The following is a 19,709-nucleotide window of genomic DNA, read 5'->3' as shown; positions in this document are numbered from 1 at the left end:
TAAGTTTATTTTTCATCTCTGTTTTTTGTGATTATTTAAAATAAGACAAACCTGATATTATATCTGTTATTTAGCATGGACACGAGCCGGGGGTTTAAATCCCAGTTATGCAGGTGGGGTGGGTTGTAACTGCGTTACAAAGAGCCCCTATTAGAAATATGCTATTACATTCTATACTTTTATTAATTATTTTGAGAATGAATTATGAATGAGCGTCAATGTTTAGAAATGATGCATTATTATGTTGAAATATGCTGTATAATAGCTGTAGTTAGTGATGTGTTTGTTGTCAATCTCAAAAATCAGTATATTTTTTAATTTTTAAAAAATACCATTATTTTATTTTTAAAAAGTTAATACTTTTTTTTTTTTTGTCTTGAATATTTTTGTGATTATATCAGGTAAAATGTTAAAGTCTTATGGTCTTATGGTCATGTTACAATGAACCTATGGGGCATGTCACATTTTACTTCCATTCTTTCGGGGTAAATCAAGAAAAAAGTAAACACTGCATTAATGAAACAAAACCACATAATTGTACTAGACATAGGGGAAATAATATGGGAAAAAATAAACATTCTGAGTTTATTTGATACAAACTGAGTCAAAAAGCGTTAGGTTGTGCCCTGCGCTCCCCTACATCAATGGAAAGCTTTATGCAGCTTAAATGCATCATGATGATGTATAATTCTCAATTTCAAAAAAATTGACCCATGACTTTTGCTATGAAGCTAAATCAAACTATATCGCCTAAATAAATTTAAGCATTATTGTATTCTAAAGTTATACTATGTTCTTTATTTGGTCGAATAGTAGCTAGAATCAAAGTATGTTCCTTATTCTCAGTAGGCTACTATTTATAAACAGCTACAACAAAACGCTAAAAATAAACGAAACGAGAGATTTTTTTTTTTTTTGACAAGTTCCTTGTTATGACCTGACGCTACTGAAGTAATAATTTAAACTGCAAGAAAACGTTTCGTTTGGGAATCGGTAGACCTATTTTGTTTAACGATTTAAAAAAGAAGAAGAAGAAAACGTTCTTGTTTACGTTCATGTCACGAGCGAAAAAAATTGTTAAGTGAACGGAAAGGATTCGAGACGAGTCGACCCTCACCTCTATCTCTTCAGAACCACAGACCACCTTCTAGCGTCAGCAAAGGGCGGGATTCTTCACTAAAACTGCTGATGCATCTGCTCGAGCACAGTTGGCGAAGACAGCTGTGAGCTGAGAATCTGCACGGGACGACAGTGAAGTAAAAACACAGGTCAGACCCTTTTAAAAACCAATATATCTGCTTTAATCAAAGAAACACACAGTTCTTTCATATAAATTTTAAAATGTATTTATGTTTTTGTTAGGGCAGATTTCTTCTCTTGTTTAATAAGATTGGCTGTTTGTTAATTCAGCATATTGTAGCTATAAGTAATAAACAAAACATCGTGTTTGATTTTAGCGGTTAAAAATGTGAATTCAGTTTAAAAAACACTACTGCTATAGCTTTTAATTTCTTTATTCTTCCTCCAATAGCCCCCCCCCCCTTTTTTTTTACCCATATCATATTTATTTTTGACTGCATGCAAAGTTTCACAAATGTGTCTTTTTCAGATTGTAGGTGTGGAATGCGAAGCTCTTAGACTTATCCAGTATGGAGCTCAGCTCTTTAACTGCGTGGCAGATGCAGTGAGGGAGCCGTTTAGATAAATGTGAAAATATTGGTGTTAGGATTTTTTTCCATTGATGAACAAGAACTCAGCTCAAGGAAGTTTAATGGCAACCAGATGTGCTGAATGGAACATGGGAAAGTTTTAGGCCTTGTTGGAATCTGTTGCTGGAACAATTCTTGAACATGTGCCTGAAGTTAAAAGTTATGTAAAAGCTGGAGTTACTTCATATTTTTTTATTATATTTTTTTAGTTTTTATTGCAAATGTTTGTAGATCAATATTATATATATTATTACAAAAATAATAATAATTTAGACCAAACATTTTATGAATAAAGTCAGATTTATTTTGAATGGATCAATATCGTATTTATTTTCAGATGATATTTATTATTATTCTTTCATTCTGTTTAATACAAATTAGTTTATCTAATAATGTTTTGTATATATTGCTACATAGTTTGTGTCATGCTACAAATAATTATTTTTTTCCAGATCATAAGCAGCACACTCTAATAGTTTTTTCTTGTGTTCATACCAAAAAGATCTGCAAGTTTTCCATCTGTCACAAAACATGGAATAGCCATCACTGATTCAGACCTTCTGCCTTTGTATTTATCAGGATGAGGAAGGTAGCCCTGCTGTTTGGTTTATGGAGTCTTCTCTCCTTCTCACATGCTCAGTTGGTAAGTACTCAGAAACTTTCTCTTCTTTTGCCATTCCACTGTCTGCAACTGTCCACTCCTGCTACAGACAGATACAGCCGATCTTGAAGGTGAAGAAGAGGTGGTGGACCTTTTTACCACGCCACGCACCAAGCTGGCTGCCGCAACGTCTGATTTTGGCTACAACCTGTTCCGTCAGCTGGCAGCACGCGACCCCAAGGCCAGCGTCTTCCTGTCGCCCATGAGTATCTCGGCAGCATTCACACAGCTTTCAATGGGTAAGGCTCTGCTCTGTGAATGGCCATGCTTTTTTACTGTATAGGCCAATCACCAAAGTTTAAGGCTTGAGATCAACAATGTTAAATTTGGTGTCATCTGTCATATAGGGGCATCCGAACGGGCAGAGAAACAGATTTACAGGGCCCTCCGATTTCACACCCTGCAAGACAGTCAACTCCATGACACGCTGAGAGACCTTCTCTCTTCACTCAGGGCTTCTGCCAAGGGCTTCAAGTCAGCGGAAAGGATACTTTTAGCTAGAAGTGGGTGTTTTTCATTTTTAAATGGGTGTTTTTGTGTGCGTGAAGAGTATGTGTTGAACAGTACCATTTCAGTGCCACAAAAAAAACAAAAAAACATTCTAAGATTAAATTAATAAAGTCAATATTTTGAGGACAACGTTTAAATTTACACGAATAAAGCAATATGAGGACAAAATCTGAGTGATATATTTTTTTAAAATTAAGATGTAGCATTGTAAGATTAACATCGTAATGTTTTGAGAATATAGCTTATTATCAAAGCCGTAGAAATATGAAAGTTTAGCAATAAACTTAACGTAATATTTTGACAATAAAGAAATAATTATAAAAAGTCAAACCATTCTGAGATACAATTAAAAATTACAAGAACAAAGTTGTAGCAATACAAGAATTAAGTATTTATTTATTATGGACTCTATTCTCAAAGAAAATACAACTGTTCTCTTGTAATGTTTTTTTTATGTGCCCCTAAAACATGTAAGATCATCATTCATCCTGTGTGTTTCAGAACTTCGTCTCAGGCTGGAATACCTCAACAGTGTAGAGAAGCAATATGGGGTCCGGCCTCAAACTCTTGCTGGTGGAGCGCGGGACCTCAAGACTGTTAATGATTGGTTTAAACAGAAAACAGGCGGAAAAGTGGAACAAGTTGTTCCTTCCCCTTTTTCTCGTAACACAGCCGTGCTGCCTGTGGGAGCAGCCTTCTTTAAGGGTAAATGGGATCTGATTGGCCAACCTGAAAAATATACTTTTTATAGTAAACTATTGATTTATTGTGACATTGCTGTGACATTTAAAATGTTATTGAAATATAATCTTGACAAACTGTTTTGGAGATTTGGTTATTGCGATATGAGTGCTTTGACTCTTTTTGCAGGTAAATGGATAACTAGGTTTAGCAACGTTAATAAGATGGAGAACTTCCAAAGAGATGGAGAAGCGGCGACTCTCATTCCCATGATGGAGCAGGAGAATTACCCAGTGAAGATGGGGATTGACCCTGACCTTGGCTGCACGGTACCAATACCTGTTGTTTTATGTGTGTACAAGTGGTGGTTGCAGCAGTGATGAAAAAAGAGCAGGATCTAAGCACAGCAGTCATTTTATCAAACGCAAACTCAAAATAACTAAATATAATATGGACCCACTTTATATTAGGTGGCCTTAACTACTATGTACTAACATTTGAATTAATCATTTGATACAATGCACTTATTGTGTACATACATGTTTTTACATTGTATGTTTTAAAAAAATATCTTCATGTAATTATGTCTATAATTCATTTCTGTAGTTACATTTATAATTACACAGTTGGCACTTCCCTTACACCTAACCCTACCCTTAAACTGACCCACACCACCACACCTGTCCCTAACTTTATCCGTATCCCACCTCAATATCAGCGAAGGTGTTTTGCAATACAATTTGAACACAGTAACTACATTGTACTTATTTTTTGATGTAAGTACATAGTACTTAAGGCCACCTAATATAAAGTGGGGCCCATAATATATTTATAATAATTGTTATCAATTATTATTGGTGTTCTATCGATGTTAAAAGCATTTTTTGCTGCTTAAAGGTGCCCTAGAATGAAAAACTGAATTAACCTTGCCATAGTGAAATAATAAGAGTTTAGTACATGGACAACACATACTTTGAGTCTCAAACACCATTGTCACTTACTTCTTATTTAAATCTCATGCATGAAAAACACCACGACGGAGCAGAATCATCGGAACTGCAGGTAAACAAGCGATTTTAAAACTATTTTATTCAAAATCGTTCGTTTGCTCTGCCCATTTCTACCAAGCTTCGCTCAGCGTCTAAAACTGAAGAAAGGGGGGGCAACTATATTCCTGCAAGCAGTAAGTAGTGATTTATCCACTTTATCCACAACAATTTCTGATTAAATTGAACGTTTCTTAGAAAGACAGCATTGTCTAGATAACGCAAGATGCTAGTACAGTAACAACAGGAAACTCCAAGTACCATGTATAACCAAAACACCAGATAGTATACTGGTTTTGGTTTTATCTAAGGGAAAGAAGAGCGTTCGTGCTTGCGGTTGCTGGATTTCAGTCATTTAAATCCCCCAATCAGAGCTTTTCTGTGAAAAGAACCCATATACAATCTGGTGATTTACCTAAACATTTTAAATCTGGCAACCACATTGCAGATAATCTGAAAACACCAATAAACAAGTAATCTGCATTTTAGCAATCTTCGTTTGAGATGTTCTGCTTAAAGTGTCATTCAGTCGGTCTGTGTTCTGTCAAGACTCACGAGCCGCTTCACTGAACAACTGAACTGCTGTGTGCTGCTGAAATAAGCCAATCAGAGCAGAGCTCAAAATTAATATTCATGACTCTTCCAAATAAGGCATAAACAGAGCATTACATCCTAGGGACAATTTCTAGCCTTGTAAATGGACCTGTAGAACTGTATCTGGACAATTTTTGCACTTAATAAAGCCACATACCCTCTATGTAGATATCAGAGAACAATTTAACATATTTTTTCAGCTCCTTCTAGGGCACCTTTAATATTTTTGTGAGAAACATGATAAATCGTTTCTTGGATGAATAGAGTTTATTTAAAAAAAAGAAAGATTCTGTAATATTATAAATGTTTTTACTGTTACTTTTTATCAATTGAATGTGACCTTGCTGAAAAAAAAGCATTATTTATTTTTCCTTTAAAAAAAAAAAAAAAAAACTTTTACCACAAGCTTTTCAAAAGTGACATCACAATTTCCTTAAACATATTAAGTAGCACAACCTATACAAAAAGGTTTCCATACATTCCATGCAACTACACACAAACGTCACACAATTGTATTCTCAACATTCCACTTTTGAACATGCGGTAAAGTAAAAAATGATTGTGCTGCTAGGGGTGAAGTCAATATTTTTGGTGGATAACAAGTTTAAATTTGGTCTGTTCCTCAAAATAACAGAGCACAAATCATAGTCATTTTGATGATGTATAATTAAAAAAAGTTCTGTCTTGAAACTCTAGATGGCGTAGGCTGATAGGTCCTTAACTCAATCTGCTTGCAATCACATCATTCTCTATAGGGCACAGCTGATTGGTTCCTGCTATATCAGTAGCCAATGGGCTTGCTGCTCAACCTTCAAATACTGGTCAGCATTTGCTGTAGCAGTTGCAGTGTGATTTCAGAAATCTTCTGAAATTCATCATCTAAGATAAGTGAATGGTCTTTCTTATGCTATATCACTATGCATATTGCGTGCTCTGCCTAATTCCTTATAAAGAAACCATACACAAGGTTTAAAATCATGTGTCATGTTAACAGTTCTGTTTAATGCTTATAGTGAATTACTAAGCATATTTGCTGCTAGCAGATATACAAATTTGCATTTATACAGCAGCAGCAGCAGCAGCAGCAAACAGACAATGTATAGTTGCCGTGAGGATACAGTGACAAAGCATTGTAATAGACAATCTCTTTTTTATTCACAAACTTTCAAAGGAGCTTACAGCAATTCTATGTACTTTTGTACAGCAGAAGCATGTATAGCAAACTCAGATTATATTGTTAGTGAATATTATCAACAGCACACTCTAGTGTCTTGCTTAAAGGTAGGGTAAACACATTTTGTTATGGTTAAAATTCTCTTCACTTCCTGAGAGAAATCAATAATAAAAGTTGTCTAAGTTTTTAAAACATACATATATCTTCTGTGGAAGTATCAGGACCAAAAATGTTTGGTCTGAAATATGCAATGATATAATGTCCTACCTGTATTTACATACCTCTTCACACCCTGTTCGCACAGACATCACACATCATCGGCACATTCTGTAAGCCTATGCAGAGTTGTAGACAGACAGCCACAAATTGTCAAAAACAAACAGCAGGTTAACTAAAAAAAAACGCTTATGCTGCATTTACACCATGTTGTAAACACAATGGCAACTGTGACAATCTACCTGGAGCTTTTCACATCTTTAGACTTTATCCGTTTTTCTCTGACAGCACTATCAGTGCCAACAATTAATCTGAAGCAGTCAGGTGGTACAAGTCTGCACTCTGTAAGTTGTGTACTTTCATTATTATTGTAATTTATGTGCTTGGAGACATGCGGCCATTTATTGCTGCCTCTCATCTCATGATCTGGCGAATGCTTCAGTGTGTTTTTGTGTTTGCGCTCTGGTGCTTGCGCTCTGGAGAATGTCGAATGTTGCTATTTGCAGCATGTTTTTGGAGCGCTGAGCTGTGTGGCCAGTCACAGATTATTATATTGATCCTTGAACGTGGTGGCTATCCAGAGGCGTTTCATTTTGGTTTAGAAGGTGATATTTCCCCTGATATGACCAGCTCGCTTCAAGCCGCAACATAAAAGAGGGATCATAAAAAACAACAACATCTTAAACAAAACAAATACATTGGCCTCACTTTATTTTAGGTGGCCTTAGCTATGTACTTAACTGAAAAAAAGTACAATGTACTTATTGTGTTCATATTGTAATGCAGAAATCTTTTGTTGATATTGAGGTGGGATACAGGTAAAGTTAACATGTATATACACACAACAAGTGCATTGTATCAAATGATTAATTAAAATGTAAGTACATAGTAGTTAAGGCCACTTAATTAAAGTGTGTCTCGAAAAAAAAAATGCCATAACAAATTCTTAAAACTACATGATATAAGAAATTATAAGATGAGAAATCAGTGAGATGTTACATCCTGGTTGAGAGCTACTCTGGAGAGAGCTAATCCAAATGAAAACCCTCAAATAAACGAAAGAAAAAGGGGTACACTACATGTAGGGCTACACTGCAAGCTGCTTCACGTGGCTGCTTCACCTCATAGCAGCCCACATGTGTAACGGTTAGATCTGCTTGGGGTAATACTTGCGTAGGCAGATCTAGTCCATCAAGACCAATCATATGCTCCATTTCTTGTAAAAATAAAACTAAAGGGCCAGGCACACATAGCATACACATTGTTTTATGACTCTTCAGAGCAGCAGCAGTACATACACTTTGTTGCCAAACGTTTTGGGACATCTGCCTTTACATGCACATGAACTTTAATGACATCCAATTATTAACCCATAAGGTTTAATATGGAGTTAGCCCACCCTTTTGCAGCTAAGACAGTTTCAGCTCTTCTGGGAAGGCTTTCAACAAGGTTTAGGAGTGTATTTATGGGAATTTTGACCATTCTAGAAATGCATTTGTGAGGTCAGGCACTGATGTTGAACGAGATGGCCTAGGGCTGGGCGATATCGCCAAAATTTCATATCCCGATATAGCTCATTTGATATCCCGATAACGATATACATAACGATATAGCAATTTTTCTGTTAATTAAGTTTATGAATAATCTATACAAAATTGCAATGTGGAAATGCAGTTTGAAATGATATAAAAAAACAAATAAAGGTAGTATGGACTACATTTTTATTTTATTTAGAACCTTTTATTCAAGCAAGACAGTTGGTAATGTTAACACCTGCCTAGGGATGTTAACCGATGACCGTTTGACCGATGGTTGACTGTATCAACGTTAACCGATCAAAGTTGTCAGTAAAAAAAAAAAAGTGATCTCGAAATTAGGCTATTATACAGTGGACTAAACGCTACTACAATTAGCCATCTCATTCCAAAATATTTTTGTGTGAAGTGAGCATATCCCTCGCACTCATTTTTTCATAACTCGCCTGTTTGTAGGCTACTTAATAAATCAATAAAAACATTTGGCACGCGCTCACAAGGTTTGCAAAAAGTAAACAGGCTAAACACTCGAGGTTAGAGCCAGGGCAGACGACAGTATGAAGCGTGCATTTCGCTTAAGATGGACTTACATTTGGAAATATTTTACATCTACATTTCAGCGGTAACACATGATCGTTGATGTTGATCGTCTTTCTTTATTATTGTTAGCACTACCTCGAACTAAAGCGGGTCTCTTCGGAGCTGTCATTTTCCACAAAATGGAAATGCCGCGGCAATGTTTCAAATGAGCTCATAACGCTAGACAAATGCCTTTATTTTCAACGCGATCACCTTGTACCCAAACCATTTCGAAACTAAGGAGCCAGTGTCCTCAGATTACAAACAAGCTCCACGGCGGCGCGTTTGCGGGACTCGTGTTTCGCGCTGTGGGGGATTTAAAAAAGTGACGTGAGTGGAAGGGAGGCGAGTGAGTGTATGTGTGTGTGTGTGTGTGAGAGAGAGACAGAGAGACACAGAGAGAGAGGGAGCGCGGCTCGCGGCTGTTATTTCAAATAGCGCAGCATATTTTAAACTAATCGGTTAACCGGTTTCAACCGGCTAATGAGGCTCGGTGGTCGGTCAAGAAAATGCTTAGTTTTCGCCATCCCTACACCTGCCATTAAAATATTTCAATATATGGCTATATGGTGTGCCACGCGTAAAAGCCTAAAAGCCTGTTGCAGCGTCTGTGTCTGAAGTTTGTTTTGCGCGCTTATGCCACCACTCTGGCATAATTATTACCCTGGTCTGAACCGCGTCTACTACCGTCTTCCTCCATGTTTGTTTATGTATTGCAGCGTGCATGGGCATGCCGTGGCGTGAGGTGCATCTTGACGTAAAATTCTGCTGTAAACGCCTTATCGTGGCGTAAGCGATAGAGCCTAAAATAAAACGATAGACATTTTCTATCGTCCAGACGATATATTTCGTCATATCGCCCAGCCCTAAGATGGCCTGGTTCGCAGTCTCCGTTCAAATTTATCCCAAAGGTGTTCTGTCGGGTTGAGTTCAGGACTCTGTGTAGGCCAGTCATAGCCTGACAAGCCAGACCCACATCAAGATGTTTGGTCTGGAAACTCACCATTGACGGCTCAATCCAAGGGGCGGGATAAATGGTTGTCTTTCAAACTCCCTCTGCACGTGATAGGATAGTGCTACAACCAACCAGAGCAACGAAGGTGAATCGGAGCTCGTTGATAGATTAAACATTCGCCGTATACAGTTGGCAAAATTCCGAAGTCCGAACACATCTTCCCTTTTTAAGAAAGACTTTAGTGCCATTCTTTGTTTTTTTCTCAGAGAAAATTTAACTCCAAGTCTTCCAGAGTCGTGGTCAAAGCTGATACGAAAGACCGCCGTTCGCCAATTTCTTTGTTTACTAGAAGCACGCAAGCGCAACTCGGCCGTCGTCATTCTGGCCCCGCCCACCGACTCTATACACGATGTGATTGGCCCGACCAGAGTTTGGCGTTTACAGCTCAGAAGCGTATTGAGAGTTGCTAGACGACACTCGCAGGCAGATTAAAGGGTTACTTCAGCGATTAGCATATGGCTTTGTATCAGTAGAAACCCTGGAGAATATTCAAATTATTGTGCTTTCCCCCCTCATATCTCCCTGAGACAAGAGATTTATGCATTTTATTTCTGGAAAAATTCCTCCTATGATGCAAAATGACGATTTTTGCATCATAGGAGGAATGATTGCCCAGAGGCTAAAGACTACAGCCAGCAGAGGGAGCTATTTCCGCATGTTTTGAATCTGCGCATGGGGGATGGGGAGATAACACTCAGCTGGCAGGGAGAGCTCAGCTTGCAGACAGGATCATTTAAACGGAGCTATGGTGAGCAATGTAAGTCTTTTAACTTCTCAAATTAATTTCTATGAAAGTTAAGCTTGCAAAGGCATGAACTGAAACGCGTGCCAGACTGAACTCGCGTTGTGAATGTATGCCGCGAATGTAGTCGCGATTACCTCAGCTCTCATCACTCCTGCAGTTAGTGCTCAGGGCTGTGAGACTCGCGCGGTGACTCACTCATTATATTGAACAGACACGTTCAGTTTTTAATTGTAGTGTCTTCAACTCAGTCACAGTAATGAAGTTGTTGGCGTTGGGAATGGCCTCACAGGGCAGCGAAGCATTCTGGGAATTGTAGTCTTTCATCCCCATGGGACAAAAATACATTTTCTGTCTTTTCTCAGTCTAGAAGACACCAAATTCAAAAATAATTTCACATTTCTACTGCATTGATGACCCAGTTTAAATACAGATTCATCTTCCCAGCGCTGAAGTACCCCTTTAAATTTGCTGCCGCTAGGGTGCATCTAGATTTCTAGGCTAGGCCAGTCAAGTTACTCCACACCAAACTTGCTTATCCATGTATTTATGATACTTGCTTTGCTGGAAAAGGAAGAGGACATTCTCAAACTGTTGCCACAAAGTTGAGAGCATGAAATTGTCCAAAATGTCTTGGTATTCTGAAGCATTAAGAGTTCCTTTCACTGGAACTAAGGGGCCAAGCCCAACACCATAATCCCCCCTCCACCAAACATTATGCTTGGCACAATACAGTCAGGCAAGTACCGTACTCCTGACAACTGCCAAACCCAGACTCGTACATCGGATTGCCAGACAGAGAAGCATGATTTGTCACTCCAGATAACACATCTACACTGCTCTAGTGCAATTGCAGCATGCATACAACACTACATCCAACACTTTGCATGCACTTGGTGATGTAAGGCTTGGATGCAGCTTCTCAGCCATGGAAACCCATTCCATGAAGCTCTCTACGCACTGCTCTTGAGCTAATCTGAAGGCCACACAAAATTTGGAGGTCTATAGCTATTGACTATGCAGAAAGTTGGTGAAATTTCATGAATGGACTTATTGCGCAAGTGGCAACCTATCACGGTACCATACTTGAATTCACTGAGCTCCTGAGAGTGACTCATTCTTTCACAAATGTTTGTAGAATGACTAGGTGCTTGATTTTATACACCTGTGGTCATGGAAGTGATTGGAACAACTGAATTTGATGATTTGGAGGGTTGTCCCAATACTTTTGGCAATATAGTGTATGTTTTGACGGTAGATCTGCTATGGGTGCCTGAAAAATCTCCTTTGTCATCTCCATCACATGAATCAATGGAAAAATACAAATATACAGTGTTTTTTATGGTGACTATTATATTGGCTATTTTTTTTGGCATCTATATTGGCTATTACTGGATGTGTGGTCATTGTCATTATAAACAGCAGTAACCACTCTTATTGGTGAAATCCATGAATGTTTTTGAATTTGCTGATACTTTTGCATATTTTATAAGCCTAAGTAAGGTCAATGGACCTAAACATTAGTGATGATGTAGTATGTATGGGATCTATATATATTTTTTTATTATACTTTTAATATTTATCTATAATTTGGTATTTGCTCATCATCAGTGTCTCTCATACAGATAGCCCAGGTTCCTATGGAGGACGGAGTGAGCATGTATTTCTTCTTGCCGGATGAGGTGACTCAGAATCTGACTCTAATAGAGGAAGCACTTACAGCCGAATTTGTCCAGGACCTCGCCAATACTCTCCACGCAGTGCAGGTGCAGCTTACACTTCCTGTTTTCAAACTCAGCTACAGGACAGACCTGTTGCCTTCCCTCTCTGACCTGGGTGAGACAACCACCATTCCATAGTTTATGCTGGCTAAATCAGTTTATTGTTTTCTTATAAAATTGTTACTGTTAATAGTTACCAATTATTTTTCATTTTTAAGGTATGTCTGAATGGTTGGAAGACACAGACCTAATCAAAATCACCAGTCAGGCTGTCAAGTTAAATGGCGTCCATCATAAGGTAGTCATGGAAACGGCTCCAGAGGGTGCAGAGTATGCCAGCACCACCCCCACTGCCAAAGGCCAATCGCTGGCTCTAAAGTACCGTGTGGACCGGCCTTTCCTCTTTTTAGCTAGGGATGAGCCATCAGGGGCACTTCTCTTCATTGGGAAAGTGCTGAACCCAAGTGACCTGACAAGGGTATGAGACAGACACACATGTACATACACACAAACAAACAAATGAGAGACCAGCGACTTTATATGAGCTCATTTTAGCCCAAGTCTATTAACACAAAATAAATATTTTACATATGTTCACTTACAATGCCATTGGGAGCAAAATCAGAGCCCATTGACATTTCCAGCATGCTTATGTAATACAAACTCAAACATTAGTATGTGTACACATTCACAGTAGCTAAAGCTACTTATGATGATATGGCCCACTTATGCTTTTCGTTAAGGACATTTTATGGATGTTCTTGATATTAGCCATGCAATCTAAATTAGCTTTGACACATGTTGACTTAATGCTCATAAATCTTGACACTCCTTAAAATGTTTCACATGTTAGCAGTCCTTTAAAAATCCCTGGGTATTAACAGCTGCTGAAACAAAAGCATACTGTAATGGCAAACATCTTCTGTATAACATTTTATTTGAGTTTTTGATACATTTGAGTGGTCGATGCCTCAAATTAAGTTCAGTTGATATTCCCATATGTATGTTTACTACCAGCAGGAATTCTCAATGTGTATTGTAAGTTGGCTAAAATAATAAAAAACAAAAAAAAACAAAAAACACTTGCAAGCAGGATATTCTTGTCCATTGAATTTTGTTTATTCAACTGTTTGAACCACTGAAATGCATAAGATAGATAAAGAAGCTTTTTGGCGAGCATTCAAACCACCGTAGGCAAGGCCAATAAACTTTAGTGCAGCAGCTGACTCTCACTCCCTGTATTTCCAATGTGGCCACTGTTGGCACGACAACCTTTAATACAGATAAACAATGTTCTTTTGGCTTTACACTTAAAAGATGTTGAACTATAATTTGAACTGGAAAGACTGGAAGAGGAGCTAACTGAATTGCAGCCGTCAAAGAACTTGTTATGTGTTTTGGCCATTCATTTACACAAAAACAGGGTTTTAGGTGCCTGACAATGCAATTTTTTAAAAACAGGACTCATAATTTATATTTTTTAAAAGAATACCATTATTGTCTCTATGTAAACTACAAAAATGCTTATTTCTGAAAACGGTGACATCATGGGCATGCATTTAGAGTGGTTTAAGTAAGATGTCACTTTGTAGGCCAACTGGCATCACAATGCTTCCCTTAACAAAAACCCAATAGGATTTTCCCATAGGCATTTGGATTATTGCAAAAAAACAAGCTCTGAATAAACAAACTACACCATGGTCCCAAGACTTCAACGTCACCATCACTAAGTTACCGACTCTTAAAGGGTTACTTCAGCGATTAGCATATGGCTTTGTATCAGTAGAAACCCTGGAGTATATTCAAATGATTGTGCTTTCCCCCCTCATATCTCCCTGAGACAAGAGATTTATGCATTTTATTTCTGGAAAAATTCCTCCTATGATGCAAATTGACGATTTTTGCATCATAGGAGGAATGTTTGGCCAAAGGCTAAAGACTACAGCCAGCAGAGGGAGCCATTTCCACATGTTTTGAATCCGCGCTTGGGGGATGGGAGATTACACTCAGCTTGCAGGGAGAGCTCAGCTCAGCTACAGGCACTCATTTAAACGGAGCTATGGTACGCAATGTAAGTCTTTTAACTTCTCAAATTAATTTCTATGAAAGTTAAGCTTGTAAAGGCATGAACTGAAACGCGCCAGACTGAACTCGCGTTGTGAATGTATGCCGCGAGTGTTGTCGCGATTACCTCAGCTCTCATCACTCGTGCAGTTAGTGCTCAGTGCTGTGAGACTCGCGCGGTGACTCACTCATTATATTGAACACACACATTCAGTTTTTAATTGTAGTGTCTCCTCTAACTCAGTCACTGTAATCAAGTTGGTGGCGTTGGGAATGGCACAGGGCAGCGAAGCATTCTGGGAATTGTAGTCTTTCATCCCCATGGGACAAAAATACATTTTCTGTCTTTTCTCAGTCTAGAAGACACCAAATTCAAAAATAATTTCACATTTCTACTGCATTGATGACCCCGTTTAAATACAGATTCATCTTCCCAGCGCTGAAGTACCCCTTTAACTCAAAAATCATTTTCCAGAAAGTTTGAGTTAGAATAGTTTATAAGAGCACAATTATGTTCATAATGAAGCTGTAAAAACAGACTGAGTTTACCGTTGATGTTTAATCTCCTCGACAGCCTCTGTAGTCTCATTTAGCCACTTGTAGCCACATTTTAACAGCTTAAAAATAAATCACAAGTAGGGTAATACTGATATGTATTTAATGTTGTAGAATAAAACATGAAAGTATCTTATTTCAGACCTTATTTCAGCCATTTACCCAAGAACCCATTACAAAAACGCACTGACTTCGGGACGTTGGAACCGGAAGCATAATCCAGCATTTTTAATCGTTTTCATGGACCCGTGGGAGCGGGGTCAGTTTGACAATGTCGTCTTTCCACTAAAGTTTTTAGCTAACCGCTGTTGTGTAAACATACTCTCAGTCTTAGTGTCACCTTTTGTTCTAGTCATTTATTAGTTGTCCTCATTCCTAATAGAGGGTATGCATTGACGTCAATTTCCCGCCAGAGTACGCTCCCTCAGCTGGGACTGAGTGGCAAAAGAGTCTGCTGCATGACTGGATTTAACAGGATAAAACTGCAACAACACGAGTAAAACAAACAATTGTCAGTTTAAACTTAAAGTTGGACTCAATAGTGTTCCTTCCAACTTACCAAAGATCCAGTGATCCATGGATATTGACACGCAGCCTGGAATACAGCTGTCATACAGATGTCATGTTTCATTATGAATGTATTCATTATGTATTCATTATGTCAGTATGAGCCTGACTCAGGCGCTGGGGATTTTTTTTACCACAGACAAAACTCTTCTTTTTTAACAGAGACAAAATGTTTCTTAACCCTTAACTGTCACTGTCCCACAGGGACGCTTGACACTTTTTTTGATGGCCTTTTTTTTCGTATCCTATATTTTAGTAATCATCATACATTATGCATCATTGGAAAGCTTACGAACTCAAAATGAAAACCGTTTTGAAATCGGATATGAGTTACCATGGAAACTGTACTCAAATTTCTTCTAGCAGGCTCCTCCCCTTTTGTGATATCCATTATAAATTTGGAACCCAACTCGGTTAGACATATGGCTTTGATCTTATAGTAATTTTAGAGTAAAAATGTTTTTGTAAAATATCTATTTTATAAAAAATTAAAATTATTTAGTACAGTATTTTTCATTTACAGTTAATTTAACTTTCCATAACTTTTTTTAATACTTTCATATTTTGAAATACTTTCACTTCAGTAATAATCTGCCTCTGTTTTCTTTTACTTAGGTTTTACTTAGACACTTAGGTTTATATTCCAATGTATTCCTGAATTACAGCCATTTAACGTTGGGCAGTGCATTTTCATGTCTATTCTCAAAAGCGTAGCGACTTCAGCTGACAGTGATGTCATGTGCATACCCTCTTAGTTCTCACCTGTACCCTGTTATGTTATTCATCATCATCCTCCTGTGTATTTTCTTTCATATCATTGTCTTGTGATAAGGTTACATTGTATATGTAATATTCTTGCTCTCTGTTGATTAAATATATCGTTTATATTGTTCATTCTGTGTCATGCATCATCCTTTGAATTTTACTGACAATATTGCTCATTGTTGATTAATATTAGTTCATACATTAACTAACGTTAAAGGAAAACACCTATTTTTGGGACTTTAGCTTATTCACCATATCCCCCAAAGTTAGATAATTCCACACATACCATTTTTATTTCCATGCGTTGCATAAATCTTTGTAAGTGTAACTAACCATAATATAAAGTTTTACCAGAATTTCTGTAGGGGGCATTTCACAAATATGTCATTAATATAATCTAATGTTTCTGGAGGGAAATGACAATAATGTTGTAAAGGAGGTAGGCTACAGCTGTCTTATTATTAGAAATGGATGTACAATCTCATATAATCTTTCAACACAAACATTAGTTTGGAACACACTTCTGGTCCTTTTCCCTTTCTACTTTTCCCACATGTCATTCTGTGTTTTCCTTATAAAAATCTTATAAATTGGTCTCAAAGTCTATACTGCACAGTGATGATTTTAAACATATGAAGCCTGTGTGTCACAACAAATATCTAGAGAATTGACATTGGAACACATGTACTAAGATGAATCAAAAGGGTTTCTGGGGAGAAACATGTCTGAATGAATTTCAACCGACTTTATAACAGTGGTTCCGAAACATGGTACTGAACATATGAGAATGTGCCAGGGCTTGCTGTTTAGCCTGCATTAAATTATTTTAGAGCTGTGTCTGTGATGCCCTTTACAACCAATGGATGGCGCCATAAGGTAGGAGATAATATAACGTCCAGACAAAGACAATAAATTATATCTAAATAAATAATAAATACAGATAATTGGTTCTGATTTATAGCCTATTATGTACTTTTATGACTTTTAATTTGTAAAATGTTTTAAATTTGTTTTTCTACTTTTTTATACCATGAAAATTGTATTGCATTGTGCATAACATTTTTTTAAATATGTAAATTAGGCTATCCATATATAGGAGTATCATTCAAACAGCTAATACATATTTTCAAGTTAAGGAAAATAATACATGGCAAAAGTCACAATTTGACACGAAACACTTGACACCAAAATGTTTTTTTCAACCCTTGAACTGTCACAACGAAACATTCTGTGTTTTTGTTTCCTTTACAGGAAGCACAGGAAAGTCCTCGTGAACTCTTTCACAATAGGATGAAATAAGGAAACCGTCTGGATAGTTTAGTTAAAGCTGTGTTCCAAAAATAAAAATCAGCCAACAAGACAGCTTATCTAAATCACTTGTTTTAAAAGAAAAAAATGGTCAACCATCTTTACCAGAAAGACCATGCTGGTAGGAACAATGTGACTATGTGGATTTTTTAAGATAAGGATTTTTATTATTGTAGGGGAAATTAACCTGTGAATGGTTTACTTATATCTATCAACCTGGGAGAGAAGAAATGTAACGTTAAACACTTTACCATTAAGTAAGTGAGCTGAGATAAATTACTTTTAAGTATTTGGCATTAGAGCAATCTTATATAAGCCACCAGAGGTAAAAAGAAAAAAGAAAAAACAGAAATGTGCTTGAGATTTCTAGGGGAAAGTTTGAGAGCTTTTCTTGTTCTGTGAACAATGGGCTTTTCACTCTTTAATCTTTCAGCAGTTCCTCATTACCTGTTTTGTGGGTGAAAGGGAGCTGACATACTAATGTCGATTTCAAGTTTTCTTTTGACGACCTGGCAAGCCTGCTGGTTAATGTGTCTAAGTTTGGTAGGTGTCGTAACTACACCATCTGGAGACAAAATCTTTTATCCAGATTCGACAACAGCATTCATTTGACTGCATTGACTCTATTGGATGAGAAATGAATGCAGCTGGATGGTGATATCACGGTTTCCTGCACAACTGCTTTAGATTAAATTAACTAATTTAATAAGTGAGGCTCTTTACAACAGAACTGAATCAATATTGAACTCACTTTAGATGAACGATGACACTATTTTCTTTTAGAGCTATACTACAGACAAAATTAATCATGTTTGCATCACTGAATCATTTTCCTGTTGTCAAGATAAAGCTGCTTTGAAACAATCTGCACTGTATGAAGTGCTATATAAATAAAGGGGACTTACCTTAACCACCTTCGTTTTAACATCCTGACTAAAAAATGTTTCCAACTACTTTTCAATGGAAAGTAACTAGACCGAATCTGTGCTCACACACTGTATTTTAATACAATATGTTGGTATGTGGAATGCAGTGGAATGAGTAAGACTGACTACATGTTCACCAGCAGTCCAAAACCTTGTCTCTAGTCTCACTAAGTTGGCCGGTTTAATCGTGAAACAACTTTGGGATTTTAAATCAAAAATCTGTGTTTTTGGTATGTAAAAGTTGCAGGACTGCAAAGGCAGCATATGTGAAAGCACAACAGGGCGTGCGGATCCTGCAACGCACACGCAACGCAACACGCACCGCACACTCACTGCAGACGGAGTATGTGTGAAATGGGCGTTAGAGTTAACAAGAGGGGTCACATATGTGCTGTGACCTGGATTGGAGTGAGGTTTAGGAGGTAACAGAGGCCAGCTAGTTCTCTAAATCTCACTACTCTGATCTCAAGAGACGCTCTAGCGATGGATACTAGGGGTTGTTTAGCCCCTTTGTTAGAGCATCCAACTCTCATGTCGGCGGACCCGGGTTTGAGTCCCGCTTAGGTGCAAACTGCTGGGGTCACACCAACCCTGGGTTTTAGGCACCATGAAAATGGTTTGGTTTTAGCTGTATTCATCGCTATAGTAACTTACACTCCACAGCTAACCTGCACCGGAGCAGGTTATGTTCTGGGTTAGAGCTCTCAAAACTAAATTGGACTAATAAGCAAAGTTAAAAATTTCTAATACAATACAATCACTCCCCTGTTTCTAATTAAAAGTCTAAATAATTTAGTTAAAGTTTTAATCATTAGTACGATTTAAATATTATTATTAATCACTTAGTTTAAATGAATATAGACTCAATAGATAAAGCTAATAATTTGTATGTTTTAAATATTATTATTAATCACTTAGTTTAAATGAATATAGACTCAATAGATAAAGCTAATAATTTGTATGTTTTAAATATTATTATTAATCACTTAGTTTAAGTGAACATAGACTCAATAGATAAAAATGACTACATGTGAGCTTAAGTGTTTAATTCTCTCTGTAGCTTTCACAGTCACCAGCTCACTCTGCCACTTCTGAACTACACTTTCCAGCATCCTGCTTGGCTTTTACCTGCATACCAGCGTGCAGCTGATGCGCTCATCTGTAAACATTTTAGAATGACTTCCTACAGTTGCTTAAAAAAAATGGGCTCTCCACACAAACAAACATACGTGTCATTAGTATATGAGGAAATAGAATAGATTTTAACTGTCGGGCTCGGGTTGGACTTGGACATAAATATCTTAATACCTGTCAGGCTCGGGCTGGGTTCGGTTACTGCTC

At 37.5% G+C, this 19,709-nt stretch overlaps 1 protein-coding gene across 1 annotated transcript; it reads left to right on the top strand.

The window, feature by feature from the left end:
* The first annotated feature begins 974 nt into the window (after positions 1-974).
* Positions 975-13,922, top strand: serpinf1 (serpin peptidase inhibitor, clade F (alpha-2 antiplasmin, pigment epithelium derived factor), member 1). The gene is made up of 8 exons (XM_067423662.1): positions 975-1,268; positions 2,289-2,352; positions 2,420-2,609; positions 2,718-2,873; positions 3,382-3,585; positions 3,751-3,890; positions 12,088-12,298; positions 12,402-13,922. The coding sequence occupies exons 2-8, from the start codon at positions 2,290-2,292 to the stop codon at positions 12,665-12,667; spliced, it is 1,230 nt and encodes a 409-aa protein (XP_067279763.1). The 5' UTR covers positions 975-1,268; position 2,289; the 3' UTR covers positions 12,668-13,922.
* Positions 13,923-19,709: the final 5,787 nt, after the last annotated feature.

The sequence above is a fragment of the Pseudorasbora parva genome, chromosome 18 (assembly GCF_024679245.1).
Source record: "Pseudorasbora parva isolate DD20220531a chromosome 18, ASM2467924v1, whole genome shotgun sequence".
Lineage (NCBI taxonomy): Eukaryota > Metazoa > Chordata > Actinopteri > Cypriniformes > Gobionidae > Pseudorasbora > Pseudorasbora parva.
The sequence above is the reverse complement of the archived record's forward strand: the minus strand, read 5'-3'. Positions and strand labels throughout refer to the sequence as shown.

Coding starts and splice junctions, on each gene's coding strand:
- serpinf1 (XM_067423662.1), top strand. CDS start 2,290: ATGAGGAAGGTAGCCCTGCTGTTTGGTTTATGGAGTCTTCTCTCCTTC. Junction 2,353..2,419: donor CCTTCTCACATGCTCAGTTG/GTAAGTACTCAG, acceptor CTCCTGCTACAG/ACAGATACAGCCGATCTTGA. Junction 2,874..3,381: donor AAGGATACTTTTAGCTAGAA/GTGGGTGTTTTT, acceptor TGTGTGTTTCAG/AACTTCGTCTCAGGCTGGAA.